This window comes from Macrosteles quadrilineatus, unplaced genomic scaffold (assembly GCF_028750875.1).
Source record: "Macrosteles quadrilineatus isolate MER2022 unplaced genomic scaffold, UCM_ALF_1.0 Scaffold_7__1_contigs__length_78375512, whole genome shotgun sequence".
NCBI classification, from domain to species: domain Eukaryota; kingdom Metazoa; phylum Arthropoda; class Insecta; order Hemiptera; family Cicadellidae; genus Macrosteles; species Macrosteles quadrilineatus.
Genome location: NW_026542600.1, coordinates 63,857,188 through 63,880,708, shown reverse-complemented (window position 1 = coordinate 63,880,708; position 23,521 = coordinate 63,857,188). Strand labels below are relative to the sequence as shown.

Below are 23,521 nucleotides of genomic sequence, written 5' to 3'. Positions count from 1 at the left end.
TCTGACGGGCAAACGAAGTAGATCGGGTGCTGGGTCCGAGCCCGCCAGGGGTATCTGGGGATCTATCGCTCTGGATATCTCTGGTTCCCAGCAATGGGTCAGGCCTCGATCGGGCAGCGGTGTAAATGGGAGGTTGGGGTTCCCCCCGTCAGCGTGCTGATGGTCCCCTTCCTCCTGGCTATTGATGGCGGGTTCTGCCTGTCAGGGATGAGATAGGTCCCGAGTGTTGCTTGCACTAAATGCGTCGGGGCGCTCTACTCTGGACCTCTAGGTTCCGACCTAGTGGAACCCAGGTGGAGTGACGCTTAAACAAGCAGCCGGAATCCCTGGTTAGGATTGAGGGGCAACCCTCTTTCCGAAGGGTCTGCTTCGGCAGCCGGCGAGCCTGATGACCTTAAGTCATCCGCCCATGATGTGCTAAAGGTTGATGCGTAAGCTTCGGCCTACATCATGGGGCCCGGGTATGTCCAGAAGGATAGGTACCGGGTAAGCAGTCAGGGGGCTTCGGCTCTCATGACAACATATATAATATAATAATATATAATAATATAATAATAATATAATAATAATATGTATATATATATATATATATACGTCCGTGAACGCGATAACTTGAGTAATTTTTGTCCGATTTTGATGAAATTTGGTTTAAAGGTGTAAAGCGGGATAAACTTGAATGAGTTCGCGAACCAGCACGATCGGACCATGGGAACGGGGCTTTACGGGGGGTTTTATGGGGTAAAAATTGGTTTTTCTCACTTTTGACCCTCAAAACACAAAATTTCCCGATTTCTCTTTAGACCTTTTTAAAGAGCTTAAAAAAACAAATAATATAGTATATAAAAGTAATTTTGTTCAATTATTAGTAACGAAGAAAATTTCAAAAATTTTAAATTTAAAATTCCCATGTTATTCTTATGGAGAATATTGTCAAATGTTGTAGTTTGCTTGTTTATGGATATATTTTGATCAAACTTGGCAAATTTATTTATTTTGTACTAAGCTATCAATATTTTACTCAAAAACACACTTTATTAGTTTCCTTGTAGCAGCAAACCTAGGTACTCGTTAAACCTAATGTTATTAAAATATATTTAACTGAAAATCAATTCAGACAAATGGAAATTCGCTTAGTCGGCAGGTTTGCTGCGGCGGGGGTATTATTATTGTTCATTGCTTCAACTGAAATAAAATCATTAAAGGATCATGAAATATTCGATGATACATTTGCACCAGCTACATATAATATAAACTAGGCCATAACACATTTTATTGGCACGATAAAACAACGGTGTGGAAACCATTGATTGAGTTATCACCATGACAACATAATGCTTGACTCTTAGTACTAAAGCTTCTGTAAGGAATAGTTAATTACAGTGTGGTCTTGTGTACAGTGAGATCCCACATTTCTTAGTTTGATAAAATTCTTGTAAATTTTATAATAAATTTCCTAAAAAGGTACAATACGTTCATGACCAGATTTTTAAAAGTGAGATCATGTATTTTTTTTTAACTAATAATTTAATATTGAATTCCTTAACATAGATTTTTCAATGTTAATGCATTTTTTACAAAAATATAGATCGTCAAAAACTTTAATTTGTGGAACATAAATTATTAAACTCTACCCCAATTGCTGTATTTGTCATGCTTACCAATGTATTTGTGAAAAATATTTATCTGAATAATAAAGAATTGCCGACTATTTCTGAGTTCTATACCTCCCATCCACATTGCATCACAAAGACAATACCTAACCTACTCATGCACTAATATAGGCCTAAATTTCTTCAGTTGCATTGTTAATCAAAATTCGACGACAGTTACTATAAAACCATAAAAAAACTTGTCTCAAGATTGAATTAATGACATGAGATTTTCGCAAGCTTTGTAACCACTATTTAAGTGTAGTAATATGGCCTCAGCACTAGTTGGACCTATTCATTAGGTATTTCATACCTAGTTAAGAATCATACTTCTTATGCTCCTTTGGATAGATGCATAGTTATTCTCTCAAAACTCCTCTTCACCAGCAACTGTTACATTTCTATCTAAAGCATTTTGAAAAGAATTGATTTATTTTTCAAAATTTACAGGTAACCACAAAAAATGATGATGCAAATGAAACCTATGTCAAAGAAGCAGAGAAGTTAGCAGCCAGGAAAGAGTTTAAGGGTGGCATTTTAATGATTGAAACTTCAGCCCATGAGAACATCAATGTGGATCTAGCATTCATCGCTTTAGCCCAGCAGATCGACAGGGGCAAGGGACGGTCTAAGATTGTACCATTCGTAGAGGCTGCTAGGGCTCGTAAGGAATTGTTGGATGCTTCAACTGAGTCCTTCATGAATCTCATCAGATCTCAGGTAAATAAGCTAACGCGTTGCCTTAATGACTCACTTTGACAAAATTTTTAGTTAATGACTAAGGGTTAAAAAGACATCTTTGCCCTTGTGATAAACTACCATATTATAGGCTACTATAACAAATCATACTACACAGAAAAATTAGTACATTTTAAACTCTTAACACAATTTATTCAGGACATAACATTAATTATAATATTTTTATATATCGGAAAATAGAACAGGCCGTTGCAATTAGTGAAATAAACAGATTTCATCAGCTGACTAAGTGCACGGTAAAAGTACATAACGTTACTTTTCCGTGAGTAGGCACGGCAAAGGGAAACTTTCCAGCCTATCAATATGGATGGAAGGTACCTGTTTCTCTGTGTAGCATCATGTAAAAGTCTTGAAGGATCTCAATGTAATTGCTGTGCCTAAGGAGAGATTGTAGGGTGCTTGACATTTTGTGATACACGATTAAACTATAACCATCACAATTTTCATTATCTGGTTTATTTGATAAAGGTGACAGACTACAGAGCACTTTGGAGCCAGTCAGCTAAGAAATTTGCTAAACATGAAGAGTTTATGGAGTTCACTCGTTTGTTCGGTATTGAAAGTACTCAAAGGCTGTTTCGCCGACATGTCAAAAAGCTCAAAGATGAACATCTGGCCAAAAGAGTGCAAGGTTATATGGAGATGTTACCTGATATCCTTCAAGAAATGGTGCCAGAAATTTCAACATTAAGGGATGGGTAAGTTAATGATTCTGATACCTAATCTGTCTTTATGATTTGTGGTAATGTGAAAGTGTATAAATATAAAACCACTAGCAACGTCTAGCCTTTAACCTATCTTATTTTCCTTTATTTTTTTATTGTATGACATATTCGTTTACAGCTAACTAATCATTAGAGTAAAAAAAAAAAAAAACACATTTTCTGTGCTACGTCAAAGACCTACTTTGGTTTGCAAAATATCTTTCCACTTTGTATTTATACTAATGGCTTGGTTATTTGGCAAATCCCTGTAACGGATCAGTATTGTACAGTTTTTAGCTTTTTTAATGATTCGGTAACCCGGAGAGTGGAGTAAAAATGTATCTTGATGAACCATTTGTCTTTTACTGTAAGCTGATTAGAATGATTTAACCTCTGCTAAAGATTGGATAAGGCAGGTTTGCAAACTCATAAAAAAAAATGTTGATTTACAATGTTTACATGTTTGATCTAAATTTGATAGAAATTGGAGAAGTTAAAAACAATATCTCCTCATGTAAACAATTCAAACAATGGTGGCAATAAGAACCAGCGGGCTTCCCCACAAGTTTGTTCACCTTCTCTATTAAAAATCAACAATTTCCAAAGCAAACCGATTTTAAACCGACCTGATTTTGGCCCGAGACCCGAAGGTAACATTTTTTACCTGATTAAACACTTGAACACTAAACAGATCTGGTCTGCAGCCCCCTAATAGTATCAATGGATGAATGGAATTATTAGTTAGTTCCATTCACCTAGCCTCCTTGGTTTATTTGCCGATTTAATCCTTTAAAAAAATGGTCAAGTTTTTTCAGTTGTATTAGGATAAAGGTGCCTCTCGGGTGTGACCACATCAATTCTAAATACAGCGCTATTATAGCACCTTCATGTAGGCCACGAGGAGAGTTGATGCAATCCGCATGAGTGCAGACAGTATGTAGACTTAAGCTATTAGAGAATTTCTATCAACCGGTCAAGTAGTGTCAGTTAAGCAGTTGTAAACTACTTGTCCTAGCGATTGGGTTCAACCAACTTTCGTCATAAAAAACGTGTGGTATCATTCATATAAACATTGTTATGACAAGGGGCCGAATGGTAGAGCCTGTCACGGTTCCTGAAATTTCCCGAAAACTCCCGGTCAAGGCTCATGGGCCCTGCGGGCCGCTAGTGCCGCCACTGAATTTAAAGAATCAATGTTTTTAGCTTCCAGGGGACATTGAAGCAATGTGTACAGTGGTCTCATACTTGGGTGTTACCATGATGGCTATGGAAAAAATTATAGAGATATTTGCTAAAAGCAAGAAATCCTTTTAAAGTTAATGTTATATACCTACCATCAAACAAGTCTCCCATCAAAACAATTGCTATTTAAAATCTAAGCGAAACTGTAAATTAATTAGTTTGACAGTGATCTGTCCGGAAAATTTATTATGTAGAAGATGTTAACTGCATTCCCAACAAATTTAATTTGCGCTGATTTCAAACTTCTTAAATGATATTTTGGCTAAAAAATGTCAGACCAAAGAAGTTTAACTGAACAATATAATTCACAGTGACTGGCCGACAGTTCAACAGCACATCAAAAACCATCCAGACTTCAACCACTACTTCTACAAGAGTCCAGAAGACATTCCATGGACGGAGCTGGACTGGGATGAAGATGGAGATGGTACCAAAGAGACGAGAATCCCTTATGATGTTCTGGACACTGGTGAAGCAGAAACTGTCTTCCGCAACCACGCAAACTCCCTTCAGCAAGAACACAAGAGATTGGAGTAAGTGTTTTGGAGTGCAACTGTTATGTTTGTCCCCTCATACTTAAATATATTCATGATTTCAATACTTAAATCTTTTGATGATTTAATTATTTGTTACTATCTTTTCAGTTGTTCTTTTAGACAACTGGAATTTTAGTATCTGAATATAAAAATAAGCTTTTTGTTTTGTTTTAAAGCATTTATCCCACATACCAGTACAATCATTCACTTTTAAATAAATTTCATTGTCATAATATTGCATTAGCTTTTATTTCATTCACTAGGCCTGCTCCAGTCTATTTGTTACGCTTTTTAGTTAATTAACTCACTAGAGACTTACTGTCAGTTGTACGTTATGACTTATTTTGCTTGAATCTCAATAAAAAGACAAATATATTGAATGTGTATTTAGTATAGTATTTAGCGTTTCTGAGTTCAGTGTGAAAGCGACAGTTCCCATTTCTTGCCAACCAAATACATTTTGTGGGTTTGGGCTGCTTCCCCATGACACCTAGATACAAAATTCCACTTGTGACAGTAAAAAAGTAGAAAAAAACTATGTAAACCAAACTAAACCGCGAAATAGCTAGTGTAGTGAACACATTGATTGATTGCTCATTGGTAAAGTAATTTAGGGTTTATAGTGTAGTTGTAAATGTTGTTACCAAGGGACGGTTCATGATCAGAGTTACAGTTCTGTTGACAGATGGAAGAAGCAGTTCAAGCAGTTACTGGAGGACACGGGCTACGTAACTCCTGGCAAGTCTCTCTCTGAAGTACGAGTTCTTTTCATGGGACGAGAATGTTTCGAAGCACTATCTGAAGATGACTGCCACTACATATACGACAAACACCAAAAAGATATCATTGAGAAAGCGAAGCACAACTTCCAAGTAAGCATCATCTGTGATCTAGATTTAAAGAAAACCTTAGTCCTCTATGTGAGTAAAAAAAAGTTAATTTCCTCCATCATGAATGTTTAGGTGCTTTCTTGTAATTGTATTACAGTAGTATAACACCTTTAAATAATTTACAATACTAAAATATTTGATGAATATATCAATAGCTGGTGCCAAGGTATTAATTGTAAAAACTACATCAGAACATGATTTTCAAAAAAATTGCAATAGGCTTTATTTTTAAAATTGATAGTTCATTTCAACACTGTGATTTTAATTCACATTTTGCGCATTAAGTTTTACAGAACAATTACTATTGTATGCTAAAATATTAATATCAAGACTAGACAAAATAGTTAGCATAAAAGAGTTTTTTTAAGCAAGTTATACCTCCTGTGTCGGAAAAAGTAGGAACGGACTGAAGCTACAATTCACTATTCTTGTTTCCTCTGATCTGAATTGTGTTGTTTCCAGGAACTGCTGCTGGAACATGCAGATTTGTTTTACCACTTCAAGAGCATAGCTCCTACTGGCACAATCACTCAAGAAGACATTAAAGAAATCACAGATGCTTTAAAGGAAGATTCAAGGTTAGAATAATGGAATCATTTGTTTTAAAAATCGATATCATAGCCTCTGAGCTGATCCTGTGACTAAATCAATGAAGTTACCTTTGTCAATCAGCTCCTGCAGTGTCGCAAATGTTACGACCGTTTCAGCTTCACTGTGCCATCATCAGAATGCTTTTAGGTTCAGCCATAAGGCGTCGTTAACACACAAAATCATGAAATGTCACACGCGACATAAACATACTAGTAGTTTACTAGTAGACTCAAAAATGTAAACTTTTTAAAACACACTGCTTTTGTGTGTTTACGACGTCTTATGGCTGAATGTGTGATGCTGAAACAGCCGTAACATTTTATACACTGCAGGAGCTGATTGACAAAGGTAACGTTATTGATTTGCTTTTAGCCTGATAGATTGCAGACATAAAACATTACGCCAACAGAAATCATAGGTGTCAATTTTTTTTAAATGCAGTTTAGTATATTTATAATAACTACAGAATATGGTGTTAGTCAGATAAAAGCAGTGTTTCATTAAGTAATTTATTTATAGTTATAGCATTTTTTGAAAAGTAAGATCCATAATTTATAATTTATAAAACTTCTTCTTTCTTTTGACTGGGCATTTAACCACGGGGTAGTGCAAAAAAAGGAAACCCAAACGCTAAGAGCTATTTCATGAATATTGCAACAATGATCGATCAGCTGATCGTCAAAAATTGTTGAAAGTGTTGCTTCTTTTACATTTTAACAGTTTTCACGAAGGCTAGGACTACGATAGCCATGCCACAGCACAGTATTCAAAATTGTGTTTGGTGCGTTGAACAATATTTTATTATATATTTTTGGGTTTCCTTTTTTTCCACCACCCAGTGTTTCCTTATTTATTAGGATAATAATGGTGCAAGCAAAACCATAACACCCAAAATCTTTAATGTCAAAACTCGCCAATCTTTTAAACCAAAAGTTTTTTTGTTTTTAAGATTTGATATTTGGTTTTGATACATCACTTTTGAACGAGGCTTCAGTGAGTTTTCCTTTGAAAACATAGTTTTCCCCACGGACAATTTTAGCACTTTTCAAAATGCATCCTACGACTTTCAGACCAGCAGTGATGTAAAATTTTTTTAGTTCTCTACCAAACCTTTTTCCATTTATGTGTGTGCTACTGCTATAATGTTACTGTCATATTGTTTTATTTAAGGCTTTTGCTTTTATGTATTTTTGACTACTCTGTCCTGTGTGTAGTTGTGTAATATTGTTTTTTCACCTTCAGCTGAGGTTGTGTACTATTCTTGTTATGTTTTAAGTACAGTCTAACCTTGATATAACGAACCTCGATACAACGAATTCCTTGATATAACGATTTTTTTTTTAATCCCCTAGAACTCTCCATAAGACACAATGTATATTTTACCTCTACATAACGAACAAACCATAACAACGACCTTGATTTAACGAATTTTTCGTGATTTCGGCTAAAATAAGACACCTCAATATAGCGAATATATCATTGTCAGAACCTCTACATTGCGAATTTAACCTCTGCATAACGAATTGTCTACGTCTTTCCCTCGATATAACAAATCCCCCACCCCATTATTGTTTTTGTAAAATCTGTTTCTTTATAAGATGAAATGGAAAGGTGACGTCATCGCTTGCGCTACATTCGTCTGCTCCGTTTTACACATATCTGTCTGCTGTCGCTGCGCGCGCTATGTTGCAACTGAGAACTGATTTCATTCACTGAGGACTGATGACGACGTAATGTTTAGTAAGCTGTGATTGGGCGATAAGTTACTATGGTGAATTGTACAATTTTTGGATAAAGAGAACCTAAGAAAGAATATAAAAACAAAACCAAAGAGAAAGAATAGCATAACATCGTTATTTTAACAATCCTTTTTCGAGTGTTTTTATTACTGTATCTTTAAGTTGGCTATGATTATACAGTACACTTTTATGATGACTTATTTAATAATTTATTGTTTTCAATACGATTTGTTTCAACTAGCAACACCAATGCTATAGTTAATGATTATTATTGACATTCCTCTGTTGTGATAAATCAGTACTGTACTGTAAGTAGCCTACCGGCCTATTACGAGCAGTAGCTTACAAAACTTTCTACTAGTGTTTTGTTTTGTTCTTTACATGGTTTATGACTACGCAATACAGTGTTTGACTAGGTTTTTAGGAGGGTTAGAACAAGCTGTGATTTTAAACTTACAGTTTTTAACCTGTACCAAGGTCAATGCCATTTTCATGATTGCGCAATATTCAAGATCCCTCCCCTTTTTTATGCCGGATAATTTAGGTTCTACTGTAGAATGTAAACACTGTACTGTAAAGTACATTGTAGCCTATGCTACTTTAATTGTGTTTTAATGATGTCTAATCCCGACCTATATTGACCGACGCTGGTTCTGAACCTCGACTTAGCGAAATTCCTGCAAACATAACCTCTATATAACGAACCTCGTTTTAACGAAATCCTTGATATAACGAATATTCAGTTCGGTCCCTTCAGATTCGTTATACTGAGGTTGGACTGTACATAGTAACCTGAAGGCGGGATCAGATTCTAGATCCTGAATAGTAAATATTTAGGTTTTTACTAATCATTATAGCAAATGTTTGCAATACTCTCTTAATATAAACTAATAAACTTTACCATCACCAAACTAAACCAAATGAACAATCATACTCTTAATAGCTCATAAAGAAATCTTATTTTGCTAGCTTGCTGCCTGTATAGCATTACATAGTTGTACTAATGACTTTTAACAACATAAATTTTACATTAATATTGGTTTATGTCAAATATTGACAAACTCTAATGCACACAATTTTGAATTGCAGGTACAAGGCGCTGGATCGCCTTGACCAAGATCGCAAGTTGATGCTTTTCCAGCATTTAGGTTTTGTCCACTGCCCAATTAGAGAACACTGCCCGGCTTTTCCAAATTGTATGGATGCATTAATAGAGAGAGTACTTAGTAATAAAGCACACAGGTAAGAGAAACAAATCATTAAACTCAAAATTTAACTTAATAAAAATATTAGAAACATCTGATTTCTGTCTGAAAACAGTACTAAAGTTTACATATTGTCAAATTTGCATTACTTTTTAAAGGCAACGCTCAAAAGAGTGAAAATTTTAAATTATATTGAAATTATGTAGCAAAATATCTTGAGGTCCTACTTTCAAAATATATGCGCATTTGTTGTTGTCGTCTAGCTTGGCATTTATTTTTGAGATAACCGTTACTTCTGAACAATACTCGTAACCAAGCAATTCTCTCTTTTGTGCAACATCAGGACTTTGGCATCTACTTACTGTAATTTAAAATCGCCATTTTTTTAATTCTATTGCCAAAACATTTTCTTTTTAAATATCAACAGTGATACTTTTTTTAAGTATAACTACTATACCTTTACTGTGAGAAGTTTTCTTATTTGACATTTCATAGACATTTATTTGGCAAATTCTATGTTTTAGTATAAAAAATATTTGTCTTTAATCTTGTAGGCCATCTTCTTGGAACCACAGTAATCAATGGCTGCTCAATTCCGACAGCAACCAGTTGAACTTGGTTATTTTGGGACAAAAAGGATTGGCTGAAGAGCTTTCCAATGAAATAAGAGTAAGTATTGTCTGTTTTTTGACTAAGTGACTATACCACTGCACCGATTCTCAATACTTCAGATTCTTGATCATTGGTGTCAATTCAAAATTAATACTTAGGTTGATATCAGGAAGAAAAATGAAAAAAATAATATTTATTATAAACGTTGTTTTTTTTATAATGGTGTATCAAATGTAAAAGGTATCTTCTATACTTGTATACCCTGGATTTGTATGAACATATAATATCTTTGAAATATTACGAGTAGCAGGGTTAGTAACCCCTACAAAATTATATTGTACTATGCATTATTGTTTTCTTACTTTGTATACTATGAAAAGTACAACAAATGTCCTTGACTATTTATAGGGTCCTAACATATAATCAATTAATCAGAAGTTTCTTTATGTCAGCCCATTCAGTAATAAAAGAATATAGGTATTGCTTGGGCTGAAATATTTTAAACTAAGTTGCATATGTAGTATTACACTTCATCCCAATCTTGGAAATGGGTTTCAAAGTAAAATGTTATAAAGGAATCCAAAATACCATTCAGTGTATTCCTTAAATAAAATGCATAGATGCATACAATGCAATACAAGTAACCTAAACCCTCAAGTGAAAACCAGAATGACTCTCAAGAAACTTGAGCTGGAGCCAATTCGTTGTCAGACTTTTGCTCTATTCCTTTCCAAAAGTAGATTTAAAGACAAGTCAATGTCAAACATTTTAATCCTAGGTCGACGATAGACATCTCTGCACATGCAATCTAGTTTCAGCACCACTTAGACACTACAAAATCATTTGGAACCTCAATTGCTTGCCATCTCAGACTGGTTTGAGTTGTAATCTAATGGAACCAAAGTATCATTATGGTACTAGCCACATGGAACTGCCAGTAACTGAAGTGATAAGATAGGGCAGGTAGTCTGTCTTATCAGCCAAAGACACTGCCTTGTTATTTGGTTGGCCCAACCATAGCTTCTGTAGGTTGAGGAATTGAACAGACTATATTGACTCAAAGGTATGTTTGTTCAATTCACCAAACTAATCCGCTGCAGTTACAATGTTATCTAAAAAAAAAATGTACTACAAAGTGAATATTTTGAGTAGGAAGAAATTCGGGGTTTATTTATTTATTAGGTATCTTTACAATCTCAAAGCCTTAAAATTGTATTGGAAGAGAATTCTAGATGTTTAGTTTAAGCATGCTACATTTGAAATGATGTGAAACTAGTTGCAAGTTTTTCCCATAAATTGGTTTTGATTGGTTTAGTTTAGTCAGTAGTAAGCTTGTTTAGTACGTCTGAAATAGGCCTACTTTTTTGTTACCTGCTTTTTTATTGGATTTTTGCCAAATATCACACATGTACTTAGTGTAACAGTCAACATCAAATCTATGTTTAACTACATGAGTACAAAGATTTATGGAATAAGCCGACGTGGGCAGCGAGCCTGTGCGTCAACTAAGGTTCATGTACAAAAAATTACCATGCAAATTTAAAAGAAAAAGAAATCTTATCAATACAATTGTTAGTTAAGGTACCTGTTTATTTGTTTAGTTACATTTTACCTAACTATGTTTGTTACAGGCCCAGTGTGATGATGATGAGTATGAAATAGACTGCCATTTGTATTGCTTAGAGTATAGAATAATTGATGGGGATGTAAGTCTGCCCCAGAATTCCTTCCAGTCAATAGACTTCCTCCCTCATGGTAAATATAATTTGTAGATAAATTTTATTTAACCATTATTACAGTATGAGTATGAGTTAGTATCAACTGTCTGAGGCTGTGTTAAAAGAACATTGATCCTCTGTTTTATTAATCTATCTGTTAGTGTATGGTGCTAATATGTAATTTTAAGGACCTAAAAATGCTCTCTGGTGTTAATTTGTTTATACATATTTGTTTACTTTACATAAAGTCTAACTTATATCTTGTCAGTGCTCAGAGAGCAGTCCACACATACGAGACCCGATCCAACCATTTACAAAATGCAGAAATAAACTAAACAAAATAGACTCTTTGGACTGTGTGTCCCAATTTATGTAATTGGCGTGATAGCGTATTTGTGATAAAGAGTTCTATTCTAATCTTTCTATCTTAATCTTCTATTCTATTCAATAATCACCTAAGAAGTGACAGTTAACTGTTGATTCGGTTGATTTGTTACCATGCTGTCACACTGTTACCACAGTTGAATCATTGAATCCAATGTTTTTTTACAAGTAGGCCTATAATACTTCAGAAATATTGTTCCTCTCTTTTAAAATAGAATTAAATTAAATATCCTGTTAATGATGTGTCAGTTCCAAAAGACGGTTGTCGCTTCCAACGGTTCTTGGTGAAATAGCTGTCACACTGTTAGCAGAGTTCAATCCAATGTCCTTTTTCAAGTCTAATACTTCAGAAATGAACGTAAAACCTTAACCTAGAGGCAGTTATGTAGGCCTAGTTAAGTACACATGTGGTTTGTTACAGGTTGTTTTTGTGTATACTCAAATTCAGAAAGTTTTGAGTATATTCGTGATAGTTTGGAAAAGACTTTACTCTCCAATCTGGAGCAAGAGGATCGCCTGCCATTCCAAGGCCTTCCTATTGTTATACTTTTTGTAGCTGACAGCTTAGTTGAAGAAAATGAAATAATAACACTGAGAGAGGAAGGCCAAAGCCTTGCTGATAGGTGAGTTACATTTGCATTATCAAACAATTTATGATGTTGTTTTCTTTGTATTTTCATTTTCTTTAACAGACCTGGGGAAAAAAAGAAACATAATAGTGGATATTTTCTTAGTTTGATATTAGAAGTTTTTTTGCTATGCTTTATTCAAAATCTGGTGTCTGAGCCAGCTTAGACTTGTCGCAGAATTTTGGAATTTTTGGTTGATAAAAAGTTAAATTTGTGAGGTTACAAATGAATTTGTTTTCTAAAACTCTCTCTAAATTAAGAAGCATCCTTTTAGGCTTTTTAATTAGTGTACAATTTATTGTATTTTGCTTAAACCTGCCATGAAATCTAACACCTGATTTAACAAGTTTCTGTAAATGTTAAGATCAAGCTCAAAGGAAACATTAAAAGTTTATTTAAACGAGTTGCTGGTGGTAGAGTTTTTATTTTCAGTAAATTAGTATGTCAAACAGCATTGGATAGATATATTTAATTGAACATCTTTTATGTGTTGTCAATGCCAATACGTTCTCAGTTTAAATATATTATTAAATGTTTTGTTTGTATTTTCTATACCGGTCAATGGAGATTGCAATTATAATTTTATTTTAACTGTCAAACAAAAAACTCTTATAATTCAAATCAATCACAGTTTAAATCTCTGGCAACATACATAAAAAAATCTGGCTTTCCCTTAATGCAGACATTAAAACAGAGCGTGCCGTTTTCAAACTTGTAATAGCACCCTAAACATTTTATGTTGTTTATATCTTACCACAGAATTATGAATCAAGAACTAATAATGACAACAGATGTAACTTAAAATTTTAACTTGTTTTGGAGGACATATTTTCTAGGAATTCTTGTCTGATCCAAAATTCAAGCTTTTTTCAGTCTTAAAGAATTTTTAAATAATGTTAACTCGTTCTTTGTTTGAGGTAGGATATTATGGTAAGAGTGTTGGTTATACCTAATTGATATTTTCACGATATGGTATTTATTTGATTGTTTTCTACCAGCTTGCAGTGTCCATTTATTGATGTGTCGCTGGAAGAGGTCAATGGGGAACACCGGTTCAACGCCTCTCTTGTTGGCAATGCACTCCGTCAGCTGGTCCTAAGCATCAGACATAGGGCTGGCTTCATCACTGTTTACCAGTCAGTCATGGAATGTTCGGAGCCTGACATCAGGTGAAAACAGTTGCTTAATTAGATGTATGGAGTAAAGGAGTTGAACCAGAGTGATGACAATGTTAGCCACCAGACGTGGAGCAAGAGCCATAAACCATTTTTTACACTATAAAACCCCCTGCAAAACGCCTTTCCCATTGTCCAATCATGCTGGTTCGCAAACTCATTCAAGTTTATTCTGCCTTACACCTTCAAACCAAATTTCAAAATGAAAAAGTAAATCGGTCCCGGGTCTAGGTCTTACCGTAGGACCTACGGTAATAGCTACTTCCCTATAAGGAAATTCGCTAAAACATACAATTTAATACCAAGATCAAGTTTTTAGCTTGAGTGGTTTCCAAACTACTTAAAATAGAATCAAACATTAACATCCACTATTTTCCAAAATGGCGTCCAGAAAAGAGAGTCCCACTCATATAGAGCGAACACCAGTCAAAATATCATCTCTAAAACTGTTCAATAAAATCTAGCATAGTGTTTGCTGGTTAGCTTTCGGGGTGAGCCAACTTTGGCATTTTGGCCATCCTTCTCCCCAATAATTCATATTAAGCCATTTTTAAAGAATTAATTTAATGTTAGTCTATATTGTGAAAAACAAAATTGTTTTTCTGTTTCAGGATTATCATGTGCATGTTCTGTGGAGATCCATACTCTGTAGAAAATGTCCTCGCTCCTTTGCTGAATCACCAGTGCTGCTTTCTCAGTGGAGAGCGCAGTATCATACTTGAAACATTTCTTGGCTCCTCTAAACGTAAAGTCGAGGTCATTATTTCCTCGTTCCATGGTGCTAACGCTTTTAGAGAAGAACTGGTTCATGGTTTCATCCTGGTGTATTCGACAAAGAGGAAAGCGTCATTAGCAACACTGAAGTAAGCTATGTTATATTTAATTTGTATTAATGCTATTTGAGTTTATAAATATATACAGGGTTGTCAGCGACCAGTAATATCCAGTAAAATTAGGAATTATTCGTGAATTTTTACGGACGTGAAAAAACTGGGAAATATGCGTGTAATTTGTATTATTCGGGGGGTTTTCTGTGAATTTCAGTCTATTTCTTTTTCTAATTTTTGTTGAGGAATTTTTTTTATCCATTTTGGGCCACCTTATTAATAAATTTGATAGCGAACAAATTTTTTCGGTTTACCGGCGAGTGACGATGGGTGGTTGGGAAGTAGGTGAGTTGGATACACTACCATGACTATGCGGGAAGCCGCCGCCGTCGCCGCTGCTCGCCGGGAGCAGACTACACCTGTTGTGTTGATTGCTGAACTGCAACCGACTAAACTGACTTCCACTCTCACTGTGACTGTAGTTGGCACTTGGCAGTGTGTTTTATTCAATGTTCATTGTAACTGTAGGTACAATTTTTACGAGTAAAGATCAATTAGTGATAGGGTGTCTACCAGTCGGGAAAGTGGGAAAAAAGGTCAAGAAAAGTTTTGAAAAAGTAATGAATTTCGGTCGATGGTCGGGAATAATCTAACCCTCAAAATTAGGGATGTACGGGATCTCAAAAAACTTCATTAATTCTTTGGGATAGTGTATCCCCGATCATTGGGACGGGATTTTCTAGGCTTGTGGCGATGACAATGTTTCCGCGATAGCAAAAAATATCAATTCCGCGAACCCAGGAGACGATGATGATATCTCTGTGATGTGGAGATCTTTACGCTTGCACCGTGACCACGAGACAAGTCGAAGATGGCACCGCGAACACGGGACATGTTAACAATCACGCCGCAAGCTTGGGACATATTGACGATGGTGCCAGAACCAAGGGACATGTTGACGAATAAAAATGAGGATGTGAAACATGTTTTGGGCTTTTCTTATAAGTATTATAGACACCGGGAATTCCACACTTTTTAGTCGGAAAACCAGGGAAAATCCATGAATTTTCTGCTGACAACCCTGTATATATGTTTCGTGAACTTTTTAAAATAAATTTTATAATGCTATTTATTTTTGACATGCAATATTATTGACAATCAATTATCTTATTTAATGTTTTTTTATATTTCAGTGCGTTTTCCATGAACATACCCAATCTTCCTATTCAAATAATGGCTGTGACTGATAGTGGAGGTGCCAATGCTTTCTTCAGCAACGATCTTAGTCACCAGCTGATAACAGAGGGCAATGCTACTGCTGACCGTCTCCAGGCTCATTTCATGACTTCTACTTCTAACTTTCAACAAAAAAGTAAGTGATTACTCAAAAACAAAGATCACTTACTTCTGTGTATGCATGAGCTTTTGTCTTGTCGACGTATTGTAGTAGTAACACATAAAGCTTGCACATTTTTATAAGTAATGCAATGAACGTACGTGATGTAATTTACATTCAAGCTATGTACATTTGTTCAAAATGGACATAGAAGATTCTTACTATATCAACTATCTTTTAGTCAATCTAGATAATCTGTTATTTGTCAACTTTATTCGTAAGATACCCAGTTCAGTATTATTTGGTTTACAGCTGCATTTTACACCCCTTTCTTCAAAGAAGTTTGGGAGAAGAAGCCAGAGATTGAACAAGCATTCCACATGGAAGAGCCGGCCCACCCTCCTGGAGATGGAATCCATCCCCTGCCACCTCCTCGTCATGAGAGCTATCTCATCAAACTGGGCTCCAATGATGGGTATGTCAGAATCAGAAAAGCTTTAGTCAAGATTTATACAAAATATACATGAAATATATGTATATATACAGAATGGCGTCAAAACCGCTTCTTTTATTACTAATTAAAAATAGTTGGTTAAATAAAATAAACTAAAAAAAAACTGGAAATATTAATTACTTAATATGTTTTGTTCAGTTTGGGTTCCAGCAGTCATAGTAGATTTACTTTCTTTGTTTGTATGCATTTGCGTTAGTTTCTCACTTAGTTTGTTAATCAGGCATTCCTCATTTTTAATATGACCTTTTAAGTGAGAGATATCTACCTTGAAATTTTTTATTTCAGTTCTAAATTTAGAGTATAACTCATCAGACTCTTCTTCAGCTAACCTCGAGAGACATTTCCATTTTCCTTTTTCCAACATAAGTTGATTGTTGATTTTGCTTGGTTCTAAAACACTAGGTCCATCCTCGGATTCATTATGTTTATCGGTTTCAGAAATAAATTCATCTGCTGTATTGTTGCAAAAAGAATTAGCTTCATCAATTGCTAATTTTAGCAGGTTAGATAATTTCTTGGACGAAAAAATATTTTCTACATACGTAGAAAAATCAAATATATCCATTTGCTTTCAGGTGCCAGTTTGACCGGTTCCAAAAAATTTTAACTTATATCTGTCTTTTTCAATTGTAGTTATTAAAGCGTGAATACTTTTTATATTAAAAAGGTTAAATGTCAGTTATTAAATGATGAATACTGTTTTGAATCCTCTTGTATAGAAATAATAGATTGTAAGATTATTGTTGTTTCCATATATAGAATACCAGGTAGTAGTGTTACACAGCTATTTTTATGTAAATTTAGATCTTTTCTGGAACTAATACAAAAAAAGGATTTCTCAAAGAAAATCATAGTAGCAGCTGATTTCAACATAGATAGGCTATTTAAAAAAATGATAATGATACAAAAATGTTTGAGAACTTGTCTTGTAATTTTGGTCTGAAAATAAATTTTAGACAGCCAACTAGAGTATTTAAAACATCAAAAACATGCATAGATAATATTCTCACAAGTGTAAGCTATGATAAAAACGCAACCATAAATATTGATCTTGGCATGTCTGACCATAATGCATTATTTTTACAATTGCCTAAAACCCTAACTTGCCTGAAAGTATACAGGGTGTCTCAGACCACCCGGCCGGCTTGTATAGCTCCAATATGAAAGCAAATGGAAACCTAATTGCAACTGGAACCCCCTATTTTGACCCCAAGGAATTCAGCTAAATTATTTTCAACCCCAAAAAAGCACCCCAAAGGGCAGATTTTGGGGGGTGGGGGTGGTTTTTGGGAAATTTTCAAATGTAAAGGGGGGTCGTGTTATACCTCTTTTTAAAGGTCCTTTAGTCCTGAGTATTTTAGTGGAAAAAGATTTAAATTATCTTCATCCCTATTTACAGGGTGTTCAAAAACGTACAAAAAATAGCCCTTTGAACTACTTTTCACTGTAAAGAAGTGGAATTTTGTGGGGGGTTCAAATTTTGATAACACTTTAATTGCTAAATGAGCTTTCAAAAAACTCTGGTTTCAACCCTTTTGCTATCTTTTTACTTATGTTACGCATTTTCAAACTTTTTGAAGTTTCAAAAGCTGTTATCTCAAAAATTTCAAATGGCAACATGGGTTTAATTACAAACCACATTGTAGCCCTTAAAATTTGCTATAATTTTTGTATTTAATGTTTTTTGGTATCTTCATTGGTTAAAGAGATATAACGAAATTAGTGTATTTTAATGTTTTATTAAATGGTATTCAAAGTGTTTGCTGTTGTAAATGTACACTTCTAGGTCTCAATTAAAACTAATTATGTTAAAAAATTAAAATACTACCCAGATTGTTAAACTTGGAGGATTAATAAAGGAAAAAACACAACTGCAAATATTCTTAGTTATTTTACAATTACAAAGTTCTAATAGTGCTTTGAATGAATACTGTCTATAAATGCTACTGGTAAATAAAAAAAATCATCATGAAATCAATGAGCGTGTGCATGAAACTGGTCACGTTTGATTAGATAAATCAAATTATAAGGAACTTACTGGATTTGTACGAGAGGTGAATGCACCTGCGGTAGTAAAACAGCAATACAGTACCATAATAGTGAAGAATTACATGCACTGAGTACTACATGCATAACAAAGTTGGGGTTTGCATGGAACAAAATGGAAGGCAATTTAAGCATTTGTAGAAGTCCATCAGTATGTAGGCTATTAATGCTGATTCAAACAAATTATTCATTCAAAGAACTATTAGAGCCATGGAATTGTAAAATAACTAAGAACATTTGCAGTTGTGTTCTTTCCTTTATCAATCTTCCAAGATCAACAATCTGAGTACTATTTTATTTTTTTAGACAAGATTTGTTTTAATTGAGACCTAGAGGTGTACATTTGCCACAGTAAACACTTTGAATACCATTTAATAAACCATTAAAATACACTAATTTCGTTATATCTCTTTAACCAATGAAGATACCAAAAAACATTAAATACAAAAATTATAGCAAATTTTAAGGGCTACAATGTGGTTTGTAATTAAAGCCATGTTGCCATTTGAAATTTTTGAGATAACAGCTTTTGAAACTTCAAAAAGTTTGAAAATGCGTAACATAAGTAAAAAGATAGCAAAAGGGTTGAAACCAGAGTTTTTTGAAAGCTCATTTAGCAATTAAAGTGTTATCAAAATTTGAACCCCCCACAAAATTCCACTTCTTTACAGTGAAAAGTAGTTCAAAGGGCTATTTTTTGTACGTTTTTGAACACCCTGTAAATAGGGATGAAGATAATTTAAATCTTTTTCCACTAAAATACTCAGGACTAAAGGACCTTTAAAAAGAGGTATAACACGACCCCCCTTTACATTTGAAAATTTCCCAAAAACCACCCCCACCCCCCAAAATCTGCCCTTTGGGGTGCTTTTTTGGGGTTGAAAATAATTTAGCTGAATTCCTTGGGGTCAAAATAGGGAGTTCCAGTTGCAATTAGGTTTCCATTTGCTTTCATATTGGAGCTATACAAGCCGGCCGGGTGGTCTGAGACACCCTGTATACAAAAGAATTCGCTTTTTTCCTATTAAAAAATTACCACTTTTTATTAATTCATTAAGTGACAATATCAAGTCTTTAGCTCTAGACAAATCTGTGAATGACAACTACAAATCTTTTTTATCTAGTTTTACACTTTCACTGAATGAAGTTTATCCTGTGAAATTAATTAAAGAAAAGAAAAACCAATGTAAGGAGAATTGGATTACTCAGGGTATAATGATTTCTTCAGAGACTAAAAGAAGATTACACCAATTGGCAAAAACATGTAGACAAAAATCATTTTTGAACTATGTTAAGAACTATAAAAGAATTTTCAAAAAGGTAGTTTTGCAGGCTAAGAGATTGCATAATAGTAATTTTATTATTAAATCTTGTAACAAGAGTAAAGCTATGTGGGGAGTTGTTAAAAAAGAACTGGGCATTCAAGTAAAAACGGAGACTACTACTAAAATTGATGTTGGGGATAGGATGATAAATGAACCCAAAGAAATTGCAGAATATCTTAATGTTCAATTTTCCAGCATAAAGGAAATATTAAATGTGCCAAATGTCTCTTTCATCAATAACAAGTACATCAGTCAAAACTCTAGAATCAGACAATACAGATAAATTACAGTTTTTGGCTTTTACCAACAAATTTGAAGTTAAAAATGCTATCTTAAGTTTAAGTAATAGTAATTCTTGTGGTTGGGATGAGATTCCCACTAAATTATTGAAATGGACTGCTGACATTATTTCTGATATTATAGCTAGACTCGTCAATCAATCATTTAGTGAGGGTGAATTTCCAGACTTGCTAAAATTGTCTGAAATCAGACCAATTAAAAAAAAGCACACATAATAATAGTCAAAATTACAGACCAATTTCTTTACTCAGTAATGTATCTAAAATTTTTGAAAAAATTATTCATCTTAGAATTGCAAATTACCTGGAATGTAACTCAAAACTGTGTCAAGAGCAGTTTGGTTTTAGAAGAAATCTAAGCACACATAATGCTCTTTTTACTTATATTAGTAGTGTCCTTGAAGCTCTGGATCAGTCACAGTTGACTGCAGGAGTTTTCTGTGACTTATCCAGGGCTTTTGACTGTGTGGACCACAGGTTGCTGCTGATCAAATTGAAGAATATTGGCTTGGAGGGAATGGCACTAGAATTATTACGATCATACCTATTCAATCGAAAGCAGCGCACAATAGTAATAAAAAAATCAATAAAATATTATTCTAACTGGGCCAGCGTTACATATGGTGTTCCCCAAGGTTCCATACTTGGGCCTTTATTATTTATTAATGACTTGCCTAATTGCCTTTCCACAAATTCCTGTGCTTTCACTTTGTATGCCGATGACACAACTGCTCTTTTAAAAAGAAAAACACTAAGTGAACTTAAATTAACTTTTGACAGCACAATTAAACAAATCAATCTGTGTTTACAACAACAATCAAACAAATCTGTGTTTAGATTAGAGGTTTGAGAGCCATGGCCTGAAATTAAATGAATGTAAAACTAACATTCTTCAATCTAAACTCAGAAACAGAGTTACAGACACCACAATCAGTAATACAAAAATTGTTAAGTTTTTAGGTCTAAATTTAGACTCAAAATTAAGTTGGTCTGATCACATTCATCATCTAAATAAAAAATTAAGGTCAACAAGGTATTCACTAAGTGTACTATCCAAGGTCACGCCGCTAGAAGTCTGCTTGACAGTATATCATGCGCAGTGTTGGGGAAGCTACTTTTAAAATGTAGCTAGCTACAACTACTGCTACATTTCCTAAAAAGTAGCTTAGCTACAGTTACAGCTACATTTCCGAAAAAGTAGCTAGCTACAACTACAGCTACAATGAAATGTAGCTACAGCTACAATTTTAGCTACTTTTCCAAAGACGTTACTTTTTATTCCATGCACATTAGGTAAATGTAAAATTAATTTCAACTTCATTTTTATTGAACAAACATTTAAACAAAAAATGTCACATTAACTAACATTACTTTTAAAACAAATTATTCCTAGAGTGTATTTAATTTGTTGGCATTATAAACCGAACATTACAACAACAGAAACAAATAGTTGGGTGTCCCATCATATTAAGTACCTACTTATTTTTAAATAACTTATTGCGTTATTTTTAAGCAACTTATGTAAATTTCATTAAGTTCAAAGGACACACAACCAAACTATATTTTAAAAGCTCATTTTATTTCTTAAATATAGATTCATTTATAGATGTCTTATATAAACAATTAAGACCAATAAAACTGTAAAACGATTATTTAAAAATATTTTTTGTGTTACAGAGCCTAGCCTACTGAAATTGGAGTTTATTGCCTTTCTTTTCTTTTAATGTTAAAAACGACATTGCTATAACTTTTAAACATAGTGATAAGTTACTTGTTCTATGAATAACACTTTTCAATGTCAAGAAATCGTCCTTTATTGTCATTATGCATAGGGCAAATTGTGCTTCAACCTAGTTGGTACAGAAAACAGTATTCAGCAACTCATTCTGAAATCGGCTTTTAATTTAAACATGTTGAAATTTGTAAAGTAACAAATTTGAAAATAACATGTAGGCCTACTTGGCTATGTAACAAGTTGGCTATAGTAGGCTTGTTCTTGCAAGGACTAAACAGATATATTCATAATAATTGAACTTGGAACTTGGCATTCTTCTTAAACCATAGCATAGCCTAGGAATAGTCCTATACAAGAGCTGTTAGCAGGAGCAAACTATGCTATTTTTTCAATGTAAGTTTCATGTTATATGGGGATTTTTTCGTTACAATTATCATGTAGTCTAGGCATATCTTAAATCTCAAGTAATTTCCTCTCTGTTAATTTAGTAAACCTTTGAACAATCTTCGTAATCTAACCAAGGAAGGGCTTGTGATGATGAACCAATATCAACAGCTGAAGCAAAGGTTGATAGACCAGCTTTCTCATTATTTTAAGGTTTAGTGTTGGTTTTTTGTTTCCATTAAAACCCAAGTTGAAACACTATCGATGTAATAAAGAAACTAAATTGACTACTAATTTCCCTGTCAATCACTTGCAAGCATTCAATAGCTTCTCTTGTCACCGGTAACGTTTAAACGTCGTCTGCATCTAGTGATTTTATTTTATCTGACAGTAATCATAGAGTAGTAAATTAAGGAAATGAGAGCCAAAAATGTGGATAACACTCATTTAATGGCCTCCATGTCCACACAACGTTGTAATAGGGAATGAAACGGCTGCAACCAGCTGTATGAAGCCAAGAAAGTAGGCCTAATTTTTTTTGAAAATCTCAGTTTGAAAGAGGTTGTTTCACGTAAGGTTGAGGTTATGATAAAAATCACTATCTCAAACAATGTTAATGTAGCGAGAAAAGTAGCTAAAATTCCGCTACAACTACTTTAAAAATGTAGCTAGCTACAGCTAAAGCTACAAAATCTTAAAAGTAGCGTAGCTACAGCTAACGCTACAAAAAAAGTAGCGCGCTACTGTAGCGTCGCTACTTGTAGCGCGCTACTTCCCAACACTGATCATGCGTATGTTCATTCTTTGCTGGCTTATGGCGTCACTCTATGGGGTAACTCTGCAGAGGCCAAGAAAGTGTTCACTTGCCAAAAGTCAATTCTCAGAACTATTTTTCACCAGAAGTCCAAAAAAAGCTGTAAACCTTTTTTCAAAAAACATTCCATTTTAACATTACCTTCTCTTTATATATTTGAAATAGCAAAGTATGTTCATGCAAATCCTTTCTTTTTTGAAAAATATAAGATAAATCATAACTATCAAATGAGAAATAATAACAAAACTTTTCAATATCCCAAACATTCGCACACAAAATTTGAAACTGGGCCTCTGTACATGTGATTAAAAAAAATCTACAATCATTTACCTAATTCATACAGAACTTTATCAAAATCAAATTTTACATATAAACTGAAAGAGACTTTGAGCCAAAAAGCGTATTACA

General features: G+C 34.1%; 1 protein-coding gene across 6 annotated transcripts in view; it reads left to right on the top strand.

Moving 5' to 3' along the window:
- LOC128997914 (rho GTPase-activating protein 190) overlaps positions 1-23,521 on the top strand; it is a 75,484-nt gene that overhangs the window by 24,306 nt on the left and 27,657 nt on the right. For 5 of the 6 annotated variants that reach the window (XM_054423745.1, XM_054423744.1, XM_054423743.1 and 2 more), the window contains exons 6-18: positions 2,100-2,369; positions 2,877-3,106; positions 4,666-4,887; positions 5,564-5,762; positions 6,243-6,358; positions 9,200-9,352; positions 9,870-9,984; positions 11,559-11,682; positions 12,451-12,652; positions 13,657-13,827; positions 14,445-14,696; positions 15,854-16,032; positions 16,309-16,471. In XM_054423745.1, coding sequence (XP_054279720.1) covers positions 2,100-2,369; positions 2,877-3,106; positions 4,666-4,887; positions 5,564-5,762; positions 6,243-6,358; positions 9,200-9,352; positions 9,870-9,984; positions 11,559-11,682; positions 12,451-12,652; positions 13,657-13,827; positions 14,445-14,696; positions 15,854-16,032; positions 16,309-16,471 — 2,396 coding nt within the window. The remainder of the gene's footprint in view (positions 1-2,099; positions 2,370-2,876; positions 3,107-4,665; positions 4,888-5,563; positions 5,763-6,242; positions 6,359-9,199; positions 9,353-9,869; positions 9,985-11,558; positions 11,683-12,450; positions 12,653-13,656; positions 13,828-14,444; positions 14,697-15,853; positions 16,033-16,308; positions 16,472-23,521) is intronic. The other variant, XM_054423741.1, reaches the window with a different exon arrangement.